A 16,103-nucleotide genomic window follows, 5' to 3' on the forward strand; every position below is an offset into this window, starting at 1 on the left:
ACCAATAAACTTTTGTACCTTCACCCCTAAATTATTTAGAAAAGAAACTTCTGACACAAGGCAACACATTTATATTAAATGGGAGATTAAAAAAAAAAATTGTGTCTCAAAGGAAAAATAAGAACCAAATCACAAGAATTGAACTGCATTGCTCTTTCCTGATGACAAGGCACAGTCCATGCAAATATGTTAAACACAATATATGGGGTTTTATATAAGGAATAACAACCAGTGTGGTTTTTTGTTTCTTTTGTTTTTTCCACCTTGGAGCAAAACACTACTTCCTTCCCAACACCTTGAACAAATTATAGATAATAAAATATCAATGCACCAAAGGTGCAAGGGGATTTATACAAATTCTTTTTATTTGTTCACTAAGTTCTGAGGTCAGCTCTTGCTAACAATTACCGAGCATAGTTCCGAGATAACTTTAGGAAGCAGGAACTGGATTCTTGAATAATTTATTTCATCTTTAAAGAAAAAAAGAAATTACTACATCCTTCCCATTTCTGATTGGGATGCTGCCCTTGCACTACTTTATATTTTCCCATGCTAATGAATTTTTTCTGGTTTATGATTTTTTCTTATTAGTTTGTTGTATACATTCTGCACAAGAGAAATGGATTTCCAGAACACAGTCAAATGTATTTGAATTCAAATATGAATTCAAACAAACAATTGGAAAGGAGCTATTTAACTGCTTTTGTGTGGTGAACAGAAAAAAAAAATTAAGCACTGGTAAGTGGATTACTTTCTTCCTCCCCACCTTCCAAGATGTACTGAAGATTGTGTCAACACCTATAGTGTTTTAGGTAACCATTCCTTAAAGGTTGCAAAATTTGGACGACAGTTGCTTCTACCATGTTTTATCCTGCATCCAGTGAGAGGGGGACAGCAGTGAAACTAATGCCTTCTATTTCCTCTTTCAAAGACCAAAAAGCAAAAAAAAAAAAATACTGCAAAAGATTTCTGTGGACACCATCAGCAAAGACACCACTTACAACTGAAAAAAGTCTGTCTTGACTGAAAATGGTGCCCATTTACTTACTTGAACATAAAGTTCAAGTTCACATTTAGTATAAGAGAATAATTGGAAAACCTACACAGAAGGTTTTCAAGACAACTCCTTAAATAATGTCTTATGATTTTATAAAATGAAATGCTCATGTTTTAATAGTTCATGGGGAATTTAAATACTAGACATTTTAGTATTAATTTAACTAAGAACAGACCAGGCCTCTCACAACACAAAATTTCAAAAAAGGTAGAAAAGAAGCAGATAAATCAAGAACTCTAACAAAGCTTACTAGCATCAGAAACTAAAAATTCACAATGATAACCCACATATGACAAGACAGAATCATTACAATCAGTACTTAGTTACAAAGGATATTTCAGAACTTCTTGATTAGTGTCCCTACCTATTCTGTCAGAAAAAAAAAGTATGTCTAAACAAAGAAACCCCAGTATCTAAAAATATATGTGTAGGATTTAAAATGAATACCAGCTTTCAACCTTGCTGAATGAACTCCTGACTAACAATGGCAGAATAAAATGTAAGCATGCAAATCTGCTTTTTCCTTCTCTCTGTAGAAACAAAAATAAACACACACTAAAAAGAAAAACCTACCCAAACTAAAACCAACCCAATGCCACTCACAAAAAAAGAAAAAACCCAAACAAAAAAACACAAACAACCAAAACCCAACCAAACCAAACAACTCCAGCCCCTGTCAAAACAGCCTGAACTTTACATTGCAGACAGTGAAACACTGTGTATCTACTTTCTGGTATCAACAGTAACACAAATGTATGCCAAAAACCATATACACTCTTAATGAGAAGAGAGGGACAAAATAATTCTCAAGCTGCATAGAGGAAGAAAGCTATTGATAGAAGGGAGCTAATTTCACAGTTTGCCAGGGGTCAACGGTCTTTTCAGAACTATCAGCTTTTGAGAATTGGAAGTACTTTTTGAAGTTCTGTTTATCTGTTCTTCCCTTGTTACCTATGGCTGTCTGTCATTTACGGATTATTAGCAGTAATGAGAAATGTTGAGTGCTGCCTATCCACAGTACGAGACAGAGGCATGGGCCCACCACAGCAGTTGCACCATCAGGCTGAAATTTTGCTTGTAATCCATCAGAGCAGCACTGTCAATAAGGATTCTTCAGCCCTTTTTACCCAGACTATGCTCCAGGGCAACTCACTTCACAGATAAAGAAGAAAAGCCAGCTACACAGAGTTATGGAAAAAGGGGGCCATTGGGATATAGCAAAACAGTCAGTTGCACGGAAAAAATGGTGAATCCTTTGATTCTTGGAAATATAAACTTATAAAATACCATACTAAATTGATTCCAAGTGAACCTGGAATGAATAGAAAAATCTCATCTCCTTCAAGGCTATTATTAGAAACTACATAAAACTACAACTGCTTAACATTTCAAATCACTTTAACAGAATTAAAACCAGCTAACACTGATTCCTTTTTCATCAATATCACTAGAAATATTCAAATGCAATTCTTACTAGCACTCACAGGATATACAAGCATCGATACATGGGGCACATTATAACAAGAAGAGGATGAATTCATCTGTTGCAGAGCGTCTAGCCATTGAAAAAGTAAATGTCACTCCTATATCCAATTAAGAAGGTATATAATTTATAGAAATTGGGTCTGAGGCTCAATTTTACATTTGGCTTCAGTATCTGCAGAAGCGTGCTTCTGTGTTTACCTGGCTTTTGCAGGAGATACTCGAAAATATTTCCAACAGAGAACACATTAATGATATACTTACGGCATGGGGTGTTTGGTCTGCTCACAAGCTGTGGGAATGCAAAGAGAGCTGAAATATCTACTTCATGGCTCTGATTTTGATTCTTTTCTTCAGTCTGGTCAGCCCAAGCTACTGATTTTTGTCTTTGAATCAGCTGCTCAACCTCTGCGTATTCAGTCTCACTTAAGTCATTTGTCAACCCAGCTTCTTTCAAAATCAGGTACTGCTTGCGAAGAACTGGAAGCAAAGTATTTAGCACTCTGTAAAACAGCAAGAGGTAAGACAAGTTTGCTTAAGAAAAGGTAATTTTAAGCCAGAAAACAAAAAGTTTGAGAAAAATCTTGCTTATGTTTCAATTAAAATTAAATTCTCTAAATAGGTCTTCTGAAATTACAATGCCAGTAAGTCTTATCATGCCTGCCATGAAACCATACTTACTTCTCTGTTTGCTTGTAATATTGATCTTGAAGGGACACTAGAGATAGCATGTGCTCAATCTGGGCTTTCAGGTCCTGAACTTCTAGGTTTAAATGGCAATACTGCAGATCTTGACGAAGTTCCTTTGAGAAATTAGGAATAAAAACCAAAATCAAACAGCTGCACATCAAACTGATAGGGAGAAACTAAATTTAAACTAAAAATAATGTAGTTCAGTCTATATTGAAAAGTAAAGATGGAGTGGAGCTATATTATAATAATAATAAATTTTATGGCAGAAAAGTTTGAATTATTTGATTTTTATTTACATGCATTATAACTTTGTAGATTCCTTTGACCAATAGTGGGTGTGTTGCAATTAGCATTAAGAATCCAACAGGCACCCATGCATGCCCAAAGATAGATTGGCCTCTTTTTCTGTATACTCTCTCCATATAGTTTACTTTATTTCCATTACTAAGCTGTTCTTAACTCAGGTTTTACCCTTTTTCCAATTCTCCTCCCCATCCCCAACCATGACAAAATGAAAGGCATTTTACTTTTGGAATACACCCATCTTGACCCAGAAGGCGCATTTCATTTTCAACACGGTGCAACCATTTGGTATTTTCCTCAAAAAGACTGATCTCCTCTTCTTTTTTCTTCTGCATGCGTACATAGTGGCTATTAAGTGCTGCAATCCTTCGATCCCGCTTGCCAGTGGCCTTAAAAAAAAAAAATCCACCCCCCCCAATAATCAGCATTTAAGGTGGAAGCTTCCAAATGATGTTCACCAAACTCTTCTTACACATAAAGATTTTTTCCTCACTTTTATGTAACATAACCAAATAAATCCTAGTAACTCAAGGATGAATATGAAGAATAAATTTTGTCTGTTTTCCTTATGCAACATGGCCCAGAAAAAGCCGCTAAAGGATAAAGCATAGGGCAAAAGAAAAATCCTCTATCTTCAAACATCAAATTCTTCTGATGTTTTTACTGTTTCTGAAATCTGACAACAAAAAGGCACAAAACCAGCAACAGTAAGTTGGATATGAGCGAGGTGGTGTTCTAACAAGGCAAAGGGTACTCTTTCTATTCAGCAGACAACTATACCCTACTGTTTACCTTCAAAACTAGGTCACTACATCAATAGTCACAGAAGTGATAATCTGTGTGTCCCATTTTAATTAAATATTTAAGCATTAACTCATTATATAATTACTTAAGCAGAATTTACATGCATATCAAAATGAAGAGATGATACCCTGCACTACATTATAGAAAACTCACCTTTTCTACTCTTTCTTCAGAGCACATCAGTTGAATTTGTTCATGACATTGATTCTGGTAATGTTTCCTTAAGGTGTTTTCTTTCAGTGTCTTTTCCACCTTGAGGTATTCTTTTCTGATTTCTTCACGGTTTGCAAACACATTTTTAAGGATTTCTTTGTATCTAAAACCAAAGGATAAGAATAAATATTAATTATTTACTGAAGACTTTTTATTACTATCTCCTTTTAGTAGAACTTTCAACTCCAAGTTAAGATAAATATAAAGAAATGAAAAGGAAAGGAGTAAACCCTGTTATAGACGAACACTACATAAAACATCAGCATATCAGTAAGGATTTCATGCGTTTGAACGAAAATATGTAATGAAATTTTGAAGGAGTCACTAAAAACAAACCTTGTCATACTTATGAAGGCAACCTGGGATTTAAAAGAAAAGACTTATGTGAAGAAGCTTCAGATGCCTTTCTCTAACTCCAAAAGATACTAAATATCTACATTCTCTACTTCTTACATCAATTTATTCTACAGATCAGACTACCAGTGCCTTAGACAAGACCTTCAAAAAACCTTCTAGCTATCCTCAAAAAAAGGAAAACTGCAAACTGTGGCTAGCACAGGTTTTTCCCATGAGAACATTTTGTGTTTTATAAACAAAGATAAAGGTTGGATGTTGTTAGTGTCTCAAGATTTGGACAGTTCAGGCCTGGCCAATCAGGCCTAGGGGGAGGTTTCTGACTGACCAATCTGGGTGACCTCTGAAAAGTCTATATATATGTTGGATTCAAAATAATAAAGCGCTTTTTCTATGCCACGCTGAGAATCCGGGGTTCTCCTTCTCTGCTAGCAGCTCAACAGCGACAGCAAATGTCTTCAGTTGCTCACTTTCCCTAAAGTAGCTGTACAATTTTCATCACTAATAGATGAGGAAAATCAGAACATTCTTCAATCATGTTTTAACACATATGAGGCTAATAGTGGGGAAAACCAAACAAGTGGTAGATGGTACTCAAGGCGTTACTGAGTAATCCATTACCTGGCTACTCCTAGTCTGCAACACAAGTTTGATAATCAAGAGTAAGAAGATGACGTGCAAGAATTGCTATATTGCAATATAACTTTCACTGGTGGTACTTTTTCACTTCACTCCTGAATACTGAAAATGCTTCAGTACAGAATGGCCAAAAAGATACTGTATATCTCAACAACGACCAACCTTGCATACAAAGTATTTTAAAAAATACCATGTTGTTAGAACTTTACATAAAAATAACAGCACGGTTTAACATGCAAGTGCTCTAAAGACATGCAATATTTGACGTTATACAGTTTTTAGTATGAAAAAGAAAATCATAAAATTAAAAACGCTAAAAAAAATAACAGATTCAACTCCAGAACAAATTGAAGAGATGTTCTTGTCATGTAATTGGCTTCTTGCCAGCATTTCAGAAGTAGCAAGTCTTTTATTCTAGCACTGTATTACTCTCCTTTTAAAAAGAAACAGAATTAAGAAAAGAATTCCTGTCCACAGATTTAGAAATATAAGAGTTTTCCTGAAGTGTCCAGAGAATGCTATCATATCCAGGTAAAAATGTGTACTAAAACACTCTCAGAATTTAGAAGTATTATTTCTTTAAGGAACAATAATAGGTTAATGGTTGCACTGAATGATCTTTTCTAACCTAAAAGATTCTATGATAAAGCAAAAATCATGGGTAGTTGGACTGAAATACATGATCATGGATAAGGCTCTCTTCCCTGTGCCAACTAAAATGAAGAAGGCAGCACAATAGCTTCAAAACCTGTAAATGAATGTGGGATAAATCAACTCATTACCCACACCATCGGTATGATGAACCTGGCAGGATATTCATGGGGAAGAAAAGAATAAGACATCCACATCACTTCTGATATCTAGAGGGAATGGGATAGGCTTACATGTGGCCCTTTGGATATTCCATAAGAATAAAATGCAAACAAGCACTCTCTGACCAACAAATCCTGGCATAGAATATGTCCAGCCTTTTGAAAAGATATTTTAGAGACCTTGCCCTTGACTGACTCTTCCTACACACAAAGAATGAAATAAAGGGCAAAACACAGGAAATTAAATCAATCTTAAAGACATACAGTGCAAAAATATGCAGGAAAACTGTCAGAACTATCAACATGACTTAGAAGCCCACACTTCTTTTGAAAATTAAATTTAAATAACCTGAATGAGATGGTTTATTGAAATGTCTGGAATGCCAGTAAAATAAAGCACAGTTAGAGAACATTTTACTTTGAATGGCTTTTTACTTCACCTCAGAAAGTTTACCAGGTTCAAAAATAGCACATTCAAAGGGCCAAATAAAAAAAAAGTTAGCTGAATCAACTTAGGTGAATAATTGTCAGAAATACGAGATAAGATATGCAGAGACACATCCAAAAAGACTTTTGCTCCAAAACCTACCCTCTTTATGGAACAGTGTGGCTCCTGCAACAAATTGATACTTCACATCCAAGTTTGTTATTTTTGTGTTCTCTCATGAGACTGTCACATGAGAAAAGACAGACAGTAACATTACCAAGAAGAGGCCAAGAAATATTAAAGCAATAGAAAATAAGGAATCTACAAACACAAGTTGAATTCTCTGTGGGAAAAGGAACTTCCAGGTTTTGTCACTCTCAAACCTTGCAGGAAAGATACCACTTGAATTAGTGTCTGCCAACAGTCGCAAGAGCTGCTGTCATTTATGCAAACTACATTCTGCCTACCCACAAACACAACCTGTTAAGTAGCTTTGCTAGAAGCCAGCATTCATATGCTCTTTCCTGTCACATGTCATTTCCTGCGTCCCCCCCTTTCATTTTAAATTCACCACCAAGTTGTTCTAAAAAGAAGCAACATGTTAGGCAAAGCCATACCTAGATCCAAGTAAAGCAATGTTAAAATGGGGAAACCAATATCGAAAAGAGTAGGTTTGTTTTACAAATGCTTTTGCAAGTTAGACAAACTCCAGCTTGGAAGCAAGCTCATGATGTGATTCATTTACCTTTCTATTTCCACTTGCTGGTTGTTTGAAAGTTCTGCAGTATTACGAGAACGATTTTCAGGAATGCTTGCTTGCTTTTCTTCATATTGCCTCAGTTTCTCTTTCAACATTAGGATCTAAACCAAAAGAGACATTTTTTAGTTAAAATGTATTTTTAGTTTTTTTTTTCAAAACTATAATTCTGCACTGATGATGAACTGCTATACAAGTGACAGCAGGTGATATTCCTCTCAGAACACAAAATTTTCTTACTTCAAAATACATTAGAACAATATTGCCTTATACATTCAATCTCAAAACATTTTTTTATATTCACAGTTAACCTTTCAACCTCTAATAACAGATTTTTACATACCTCTTTCTTTTGTTCATTGCAAATTTTAACATACTGGCTTATGTGATTGTCCAAACTAACAACATTGCTCTTCAACTGTAAAGAAACAAGTTAGAATTTATAGGTGGCTCTTAAATGTTTTCATGCATAATAAACACACTGCATATAAGTACTTCATAGTTACACATACACTATATTATGAGGAAAAAGATTAATAAAATCCTGACTTGCACAAGAATATGACACTCAGCTTTTGCTGTCATCTGTTGCATACCCATGGCCAGGACATTTCCCTCAATGGAACAATAAAGATAATTACATTTATATGTACAAGCATATTTTGCATTTATTCATGTTAGTTTTACTATTTAATGTGTATCTTGTGCATTTAATTATAAAAACTACCTTTAAATATGCAACAAATGGAAACTACAGTAAACCCTGCATTACATAAAAAGAATTAGGAGCTGCAATAAAAAAGGTGATAAAAAATATAACAATAGAGAGCAGAAACAGGACATTCCAGCTTTTCACGTATCAATACAATCTCACTAAGCTTCTTGACTCCAGTTGGATTCTATCTGTAACAAACCTGGACTAGCTCTTATACAACTGGTCAGAAATTTCTTTAATGTATTTTACAGTTCTCTGTGAAAGTAATAGCAAGATACTAAAAAAGGATGTGAATTCTACCAGCTGAGAATTATTTCTAAATTTCATACTCACAATATAAACTATTTCAAACTGGCAGCATCATCTCACAACTGAAGCTATGTTGCTTTTAGGCCAGATCTAGGATCTACTATGTATCTACTACACCTATCACTCAGATTAGGAAGAGCTGACGGCAAAGAAAGCAGAAGTAACTGAACAAAGTGTTGAGACAAAAGTGAAGGAAAATATATTCCAAAAGAAGTAATTCTCCTTCTTTTAATACTACATTATTGTACTTTGACAAGAGATCAATAAATACCAATATACTCACAGAAGACTTAATATCCTTTGCTCGGTTTGCATACTTCAGAGTATTATAGGTATCATCATAGAACATAGAAGATGGGCTAATTGCAGCTATCATTATTGTTCGGCAATTTCCTCCAAGAGAATCTTTCAACAACCGCGTAAGCTTGCTGTTTCGATAAGGAATGTGTTTCTTGCTCTGAAAGGAGTGATATACATTTTTATGGTGTAGTCAACTGTACTTTAAATAAAAGCCTGCTTAGAATTTCAACAGTGACACAAAACAACAAAACAGGACAAACACCCATGAAACTTTTCTTCGACAGGAGTATTTTTTCTTAAAATTATCTATACATCTTAAACAGTTAAGGTCTCTTGGAACTGTTTAACACCTTTACAACACACTTATTAGCAAGGTTACTTCTGATGTCTAGACATGTAACTCCTATTTTTGTGATGGGGCAGCTAACAGTAAAAGTAAACTACATTAAACTGTTTTCAGTTCACAAAATCATCCAGATTGGGAAGGATCTCTAAAATCCCTCTAGTTCAATCCCTCTGCTCAAAGCAGGGTCAGCTAGAGTAAGAAGCCAACGACTATGCCCAGCTGGCTTTTGATTATCTTAGAGGATGGAGATTCCACAACCTTTCCAGGCAACACAAACTCTGCTTTGTAAAGCTACAAAATTTTAACTTCATGGTACTAGGTTTGGTCACGAGGAACCCAATCCTACATAAAATAGATCAACATGAAGATTCTTTCTTACGCCCATGGTACAGATTTTAAACTCTGCTTCCCATTCCAATAAGGTGGTGATGGACGTGTAGCATCAAGATGGGAAATGAAATCTGATTTTTTCCTGGCTTACCTGAAGGAGGAATTTGCCAGTTGAGCAGAAGGACAAAAGGAGTGTCATGGTAGAAAATGGACTTGACTCTACTTAGGCGAAAGTTCAGGAGGTTTTGTCATTGTCTTATACAACTGTAGCTATTCCTTCCCTTGAGCTGGTGAGCCAGGTCAGGAGACTGACTCACTGCTTTGAGCAGGGGATGTGTTACATATGGACGTATGTGAGATCCCAAAAAAACCCCAAACTAGGAATAGGTGCTGTTTTATCCTACAAAAGCCTCTTTCCCTAAGATTAAAAGTTAATTGTAAGGTTATTCATTTACTCATGCAAGCTTCTCTATATATGCTTGATTTTGAAGAAGGTAGGTAAGAAAAGCAGGTACCATTCATCTTTGACACTATCCTTAGGTAGCTGCACATCATTTTTGAGAATTCTCTCTCATCGGGATTGTCTTTCATAGACACGATGGTGGAAACCCTTAAGACAATCTTATACGAGAATGACGATGTGAGTAGCATCAACAATATAAACCACATTATTCAATCACCTAATTTTTAAAATGTTTTCAGAGCACTAGGAGGTAAAGACTGCATGGGAAAGCACATACCCTTGGATCTGCCAATGCGTTGATGACATTTCCAAGAGCAAGCAGGGACCGGTTAATATTTGTTCCTTCTACAAAACGAGCCCCCTTGGCCTTTGTTGCGTTGGCACGTTCAGATCCTGCCAGGTCAATGAGAGACATTTTGGCCACACGAATATTTTGATCAATACTAGCTGTTTTATCTTGCTGCCGTAGGTAAATCTACAATTAAAAAAAAGGAAAATAATTAAAAAGTAACCACTAACCAATTGAAGCAGTAAGTTAGTATAGTGTAACAACTGTTTTCTGGCATTTGTATTAATTACAGTTAAACCTTTTAGAACATATCTAAGGTCAACAGGCAGTTTGGCCTAATGGAAAATAGGGAATCCATTTCTGACACCTCTTAAAGTTCCTTGTTTCATATACTAGTAAGGAAAGAAGCAGAATATCGTTGCACTGAGTTTGACTGAGTTCATTTTCTGTGCAGCAGTCCCTATGGTGCTTCCAGACTTGTGATCCAGACAGTGCTGGTAACACACACTGGTGATTGGCTGTTGCTGAACAGCAATTGTATGGTGTCAAGGCACTGGGCAAGAGGGTGCAAGCAAACAGCTGACCCCAACTGACTGGAAATTGCTCTGAGTAGCCATTGCTTGAGGAATAGCTGGGAATCGGTCTGATGGTGGCAAATAACTGCCTACTGTCCCTTCACTTAAGTGAACCAAAAGTTATCTCCCTCTCTTGCTTAGGATTCTCTCCCCTGTCCTGCTGCAGAGGATTAAGTGACCAACAGGCCCAGAGCCACAAAGTAGCAAAGGTAAGTTGAGTTTTTTATGGGGAAAATTAATTTCACAGCTCTTGATTCTTCTGCACTTAAGATGCATATCTCACTACTGAACTTTAAGTCGAAAGAGGTGTTCCTTTTTTAAATGCACATTTATGAGTATGCCATAAAGATATGCATAAGGATAAACCAGAAAAAAAGCTGACTTGTCAGTGATTTAGACTTAATTGTATCTACCATTAATAGGAAACACGCATTTTCTGCTGTGAAAATACATTCCAGGATCTTTTCGACTATGATGCCTCCTGAGGACACTTGTTCCCCTTCATCCCATCTTTCCTGAAACTTTCATAGTACTGGAGATGTACAAAAAACTAAATGCTTTTGCTTCTGTCTGCTGGTGAAGGTATTCTTTCTTCAGGTTTATAAGGAAGTGGGCAAAGCATGAATAGGAACAGTCAATAGGAAGAATCAAAGTTACCCTCAGACGGCTTTCACTTTCTCAGGATTCTCTATATATTTCCCCTTTTGTGCTGAGTGCTTGCCATTTGGTAATATGACTAATGGTTACTGACACTTTCATGAATGCACTTATGGACTGCCAATTAGGAAAGAGTTGCCATGAATATAAGGCAACAGACTAGTTAAGACAATGTCTCACTACTCCTGTAGCTTTAAGCTTTGTACATGAGAAATGAAGTCTTCACAGTACTTTGTAACAGAAAAAAGATTGACACGCATTGTGAATGAATAAAATGAAATTCTCATGACTTGCCATGAAATGTATGTTTCTATATCAAACAGTACAACTAAGTTCAGTTGTACTATTTCCAGTATAATAGAAAAAAAAAAAAAAAAACCTAAACAAAAAAAACCCATCTCAGGCTTGGAACACACGACCAGAACACAGTAATTATCATTAATAAAGTAGGGAAAGGTGGAGTGACACGCCAAACTATGTTGTATGACTCAAGCTTTTGTAAAAATTCAAAAGATACAGGAAATGCCCCAAAGCAGAAACTTTTCTATTTCTTTGTCAGTCAGCAGAACACTTTCAATAGAACAGTGCAGCAATTCGGATTTTCCTCTCAGATGCTGTAATTGCCTGACCCAGATAGAGATTTCAAACCTAAGACAGATGGTACAGTAAGGCAAATCTTGCATCTCTAAAATCAGCTCAGAATGTCCTGGGCCAAGACTTACCAATTTCTGAGTCATTTTCAGAAAATATCCTGCTCCAATAAAGTTAACGAGAAAAGCCAAAAATAACATGTCTCTACAAAGATGCAACTCTTAAAATAATAGAAAAGTTAAAAATAAAGAGCAATCAAGACAGCACTGGGGATTTCTCATCACTTACATCTCTGGAAACAAAGACACAATTCTGTTATGCAGAATTGCACAGATTTGTGGAAATATGAGAGAAACTGAAGTGATTTAACTGCCACTTTTAGAAACCAAGAAAAAGTCTGCTAGACAATAAAATCCAGAGCCTTTTCCTGAGTAAACGTAGGGATATAAGACATCTCAGCCCGGAAAGCAAACAAACAGAAATCAGCAGCTCACTCTGTAGCACTGTACCTTGAGCTTTTTTTAAGGGCAGCACACATACACAACAATGCACCTCCCACCCAAACAACTTAAAAAGAAGGCTTTGTGGGATCATGTACAATGCACAACAATGGAAGACTTAGGAGAAATTAAAAACAGGAAGGGCAATTTCAAACATAAGTTCAAGGTACACAAGAAAACATAGAAGCTTTTAAAGTGGCAATGACTTCTGTTCTATTGCATATTTAGAAGTTGTTTGTTTTTGTTTTATTTTTCCGTATTTATTAAGCATTGTCTAAGTCTGCAGATACAGTTAAAAACTTCCCAACGGTTAAATGTTGTAATGCAAAGACCAGAATGAAATTTATTTTAATATTTTTCAACCCAGAGTGGATGAAATAAATAATTCCAGATACTGCTTTGCAGTATACAACAGCAAACAGAAAAAAACCACATTGTTGATAAAAGGACTGATTATTAAATATCACAGGTTGCATTTAAAAAGTGGAGCCAGAAGAATAAGGCAGTGGTTAGACAACAACAAAAATCTTTGGAGAAGTCTTAAGTTTTGGCATATTTATGCAACTCATTCAAAACTCATTTATGGAAACTAGGAATTAATTTTCTAAAACTCGGTCCATACCAGAATATTAGGAAATTATTTTATTGTAAAAACATTAACCAAAGCAAGTAAAATAAGAAAGTACTATGTGAGATTCTTAGTTTATAGTCAGACATAACTGCATTCTGTAAATTATTTTTCCCAGAGAAATGCTGAGCAACATCATGGAATCCCAATGTATTAAGAAAACCCACCAATAACTTTCAGTTTATAAGATTACAACATGGAAGTATATTAAAGCTCAAAAACTATTTTATATAAAAGTTGTTTCTTCTAAGGAGTATAAGTTAAGAAGGGAGAAGTTTATATTTTATATATTGTAAATTCAAACTATTGGAACTAGAGGATTTTTCATTAAATTCTTTTTTTGATATATAAACACTAAGAATCATGACATACTTCTAAGGAATAAGGAGTCAACAAGAAGAGTAAACTGCAAAACTTGTCACTTCTTCTCCAAACTAAGGTCCAACACAGTTTAAAAGTAAAACCTTTCATTGTACCCAACTTTAAACAAAAACTGCAACTCACAGTAATGACCATGGTACATTGGCTATATCATTTTACCTGAAAGACAGCATGGGACCGGGAAGAGGAGGCATTCACATCTGTGGGATGCTGAGTTCTATTTTTATTTCCATAATCCAACATCTGAAGGATTTCCTCTGCTGATTTAGGCTTTAGGAGTAGAGCACAAGACAAATACAGGTTTATTTTTCTTTCCTGTCAACTACATGATTGATTCTAAAAGACATTAACATTCACCTTAAAAGAAAAAAATAAAGGAACTTAAAATTTTAGCTACCTAGAAATAAGAGAAAATTCCTGTTTTGAAATTGAGGCACTTCAAACAAATATTCTCAGTTAAAAGCAGTAAGGTATGAAAAGCAAACACTTAACTACAGCAATTTAAATCAGAAAATATTTTTAGTAAAGAACTTAAACAAATCTGAAAGGTTCTCCATAGTTAGAATGAGCCTAATTTAAGAATGTCTGACTTAAATTAGTATATCACTGCTTGATGCATTAGTGCAAGAAAAGTTTTTTCCTCACAGGACTCAAGGTTTGGGAAGGAGCATGTTCACAGAGCTAGCCAAATTTAGAACATTGTTTCCTGTCATGGCATATAACATACACTAGAAAGCTGCAAAAAATAGGTTCACAGGAACTGATTGTCATATTGGAAAACAAGTTCTATCATTAACCTTACCAAAGAATTGCTGTGCTGGCCTGAAACAGTAATTTAACATGGAACTTTTCCAACACAGTTATTTACAAACAAAAACAACCTTGAGACTTCACAGCTGTGTGGAACACTCCAAGACGGCAACAAAGGCAATGCCATGATGTTTTAGCCAAAAACTAAATCTTCCAAAATCTGCTGGATGAGCATCAAGCCAATGGTACCCTTTTGATAATAAGGACTGAATGCTTTTATCCATTTGCATTCAATAATGTTAGCAGGTTTTTCCACAATGTACTTTCAACTAATTAGGTTTGCAAGTTACTAGCACTTAAAACCAGAAAAGAGCCCACTAGTCAATTATCAAATTCCATACAACTCTCAAAACAATGGGAATGTTTCTCACTAATCTGAAGCACATTTGAAATTTCTATAGGTATTTACATACCTGATGTAATGTCAGACCTTGAACTACCACCCCTTGCTGGGCATCTTCACGAACAGCCAGAGGTCCAGAGTTGACCAGCAGATCACGTATCTGCTCATTGTAAACCTTTCAAAGGGAATTGAAAATATTTTATTAAAATATCCTTCCATACTCGACAGAATTAAACTTAAATAAACAGAAACCACCAGTCTTTTTTAATACTTATGACAAAATAAGGAATTCACGCTATAAAATTTTTCAAGCATCTTTCCTATACTGAGCTTAAAATATTCAGTTCACATGATTTCTTTTTAGCTGTTGAAGTAATTCTTTCCTAGTAAATAACTTTTGTTCTTTATTGAAAAAAAACCTGCTTTTTTCCCCCCACAAAAACCGATTTTGCAACAAGCATTAATCCAAAGCATTTATTTTCCTCCATTATATATCACAATCCATACTTCTGTGAGATTCTTAGTTCAAACCTACTTGTGTTAAAATTGCTAAATGCCTTCTTGGTTTGTCAAAGCATATTGCAATGCAAACTTTCCCTGCCTCCTTTTACCCCTCTCAAATACCAACTAGAGTCCCTTAAGACTTTGAGGGAGCTGGAAGATAACCATTTTACTACTACTGCTTAACAGTAGTGCCAAAACACTCACTTGTAAAAACAGAACTTCATTTTGTTGTGCATTTTCACAGCGCTTATAGGATGTTATTATGTAGTCCTAAAATATTACCCTGAAATGACATTTTGTTGTACACAGCAACAGATGCTCAAAGGTACATAAATGATCAGCAAGACACAAATCCTGAACATTTAATGAATATATTAGAAGTAGTTGTCCATTTTGGAAAGCCTTCTGTAAAAGAGTAACAGGTGCCTAGGAACACCAAGTTTGCAGAGCACACTACAGTTCCACTCCTGTAAGAACATATTTTGTCAAGCCCCAGAGAGGACCAGGGGAAAACAAAACCAGCTTGTCTTTATTTCTAAAATGTGACTTATTAAAAGTAACATACCAAATGCAGAAACTCACCTCTAAATAGGAGACAGCAACATCACATGTTTTATCGTCTTTTATTTGATCCATGCGTTTATAAAGCGTCATCATGGTTAAATACATTACTCCAGGATCTTCAGGAGAACCTAACATTGTGTGAGTCTTTCCAGCTCCTGTTGCACCATATGCAAGTACTGAATTTTCAAAAAAAAAAACCCAACGAAGAAAAATATGTAATTTATTTGTAAGCTAATCAGGAACACTAAAGTCAAGTG

The 16,103-nt window shown here is 35.4% G+C and overlaps 1 protein-coding gene across 3 annotated transcripts in view; it reads right to left on the minus strand.

The window, feature by feature from the left end:
• The window catches only part of KIF18A (kinesin family member 18A), a 30,477-nt gene that overhangs the window by 12,396 nt on the left and 1,978 nt on the right, over window positions 1–16,103 (minus strand). For 2 of the 3 annotated variants that reach the window (XM_085062982.1, XM_085062981.1), the window contains exons 3-13: window positions 15,865–16,022; window positions 14,849–14,953; window positions 13,785–13,895; window positions 10,282–10,479; window positions 8,849–9,022; window positions 7,885–7,959; window positions 7,530–7,645; window positions 4,493–4,655; window positions 3,760–3,924; window positions 3,221–3,342; window positions 2,804–3,042 (exon numbers count right to left, since the gene is read on the minus strand). In XM_085062982.1, the coding sequence (XP_084919108.1) occupies window positions 2,804–3,042; window positions 3,221–3,342; window positions 3,760–3,924; window positions 4,493–4,655; window positions 7,530–7,645; window positions 7,885–7,959; window positions 8,849–9,022; window positions 10,282–10,479; window positions 13,785–13,895; window positions 14,849–14,953; window positions 15,865–16,022 (1,626 nt within the window). The remainder of the gene's footprint in view (window positions 1–2,803; window positions 3,043–3,220; window positions 3,343–3,759; window positions 3,925–4,492; window positions 4,656–7,529; window positions 7,646–7,884; window positions 7,960–8,848; window positions 9,023–10,281; window positions 10,480–13,784; window positions 13,896–14,848; window positions 14,954–15,864; window positions 16,023–16,103) is intronic. The other variant, XM_085062983.1, reaches the window with a different exon arrangement.

This window comes from Lichenostomus cassidix, chromosome 5, assembly GCF_008360975.1.
Source record: "Lichenostomus cassidix isolate B80296 chromosome 5, HeHo_3.0, whole genome shotgun sequence".
NCBI lineage: Eukaryota > Metazoa > Chordata > Aves > Passeriformes > Meliphagidae > Lichenostomus > Lichenostomus cassidix.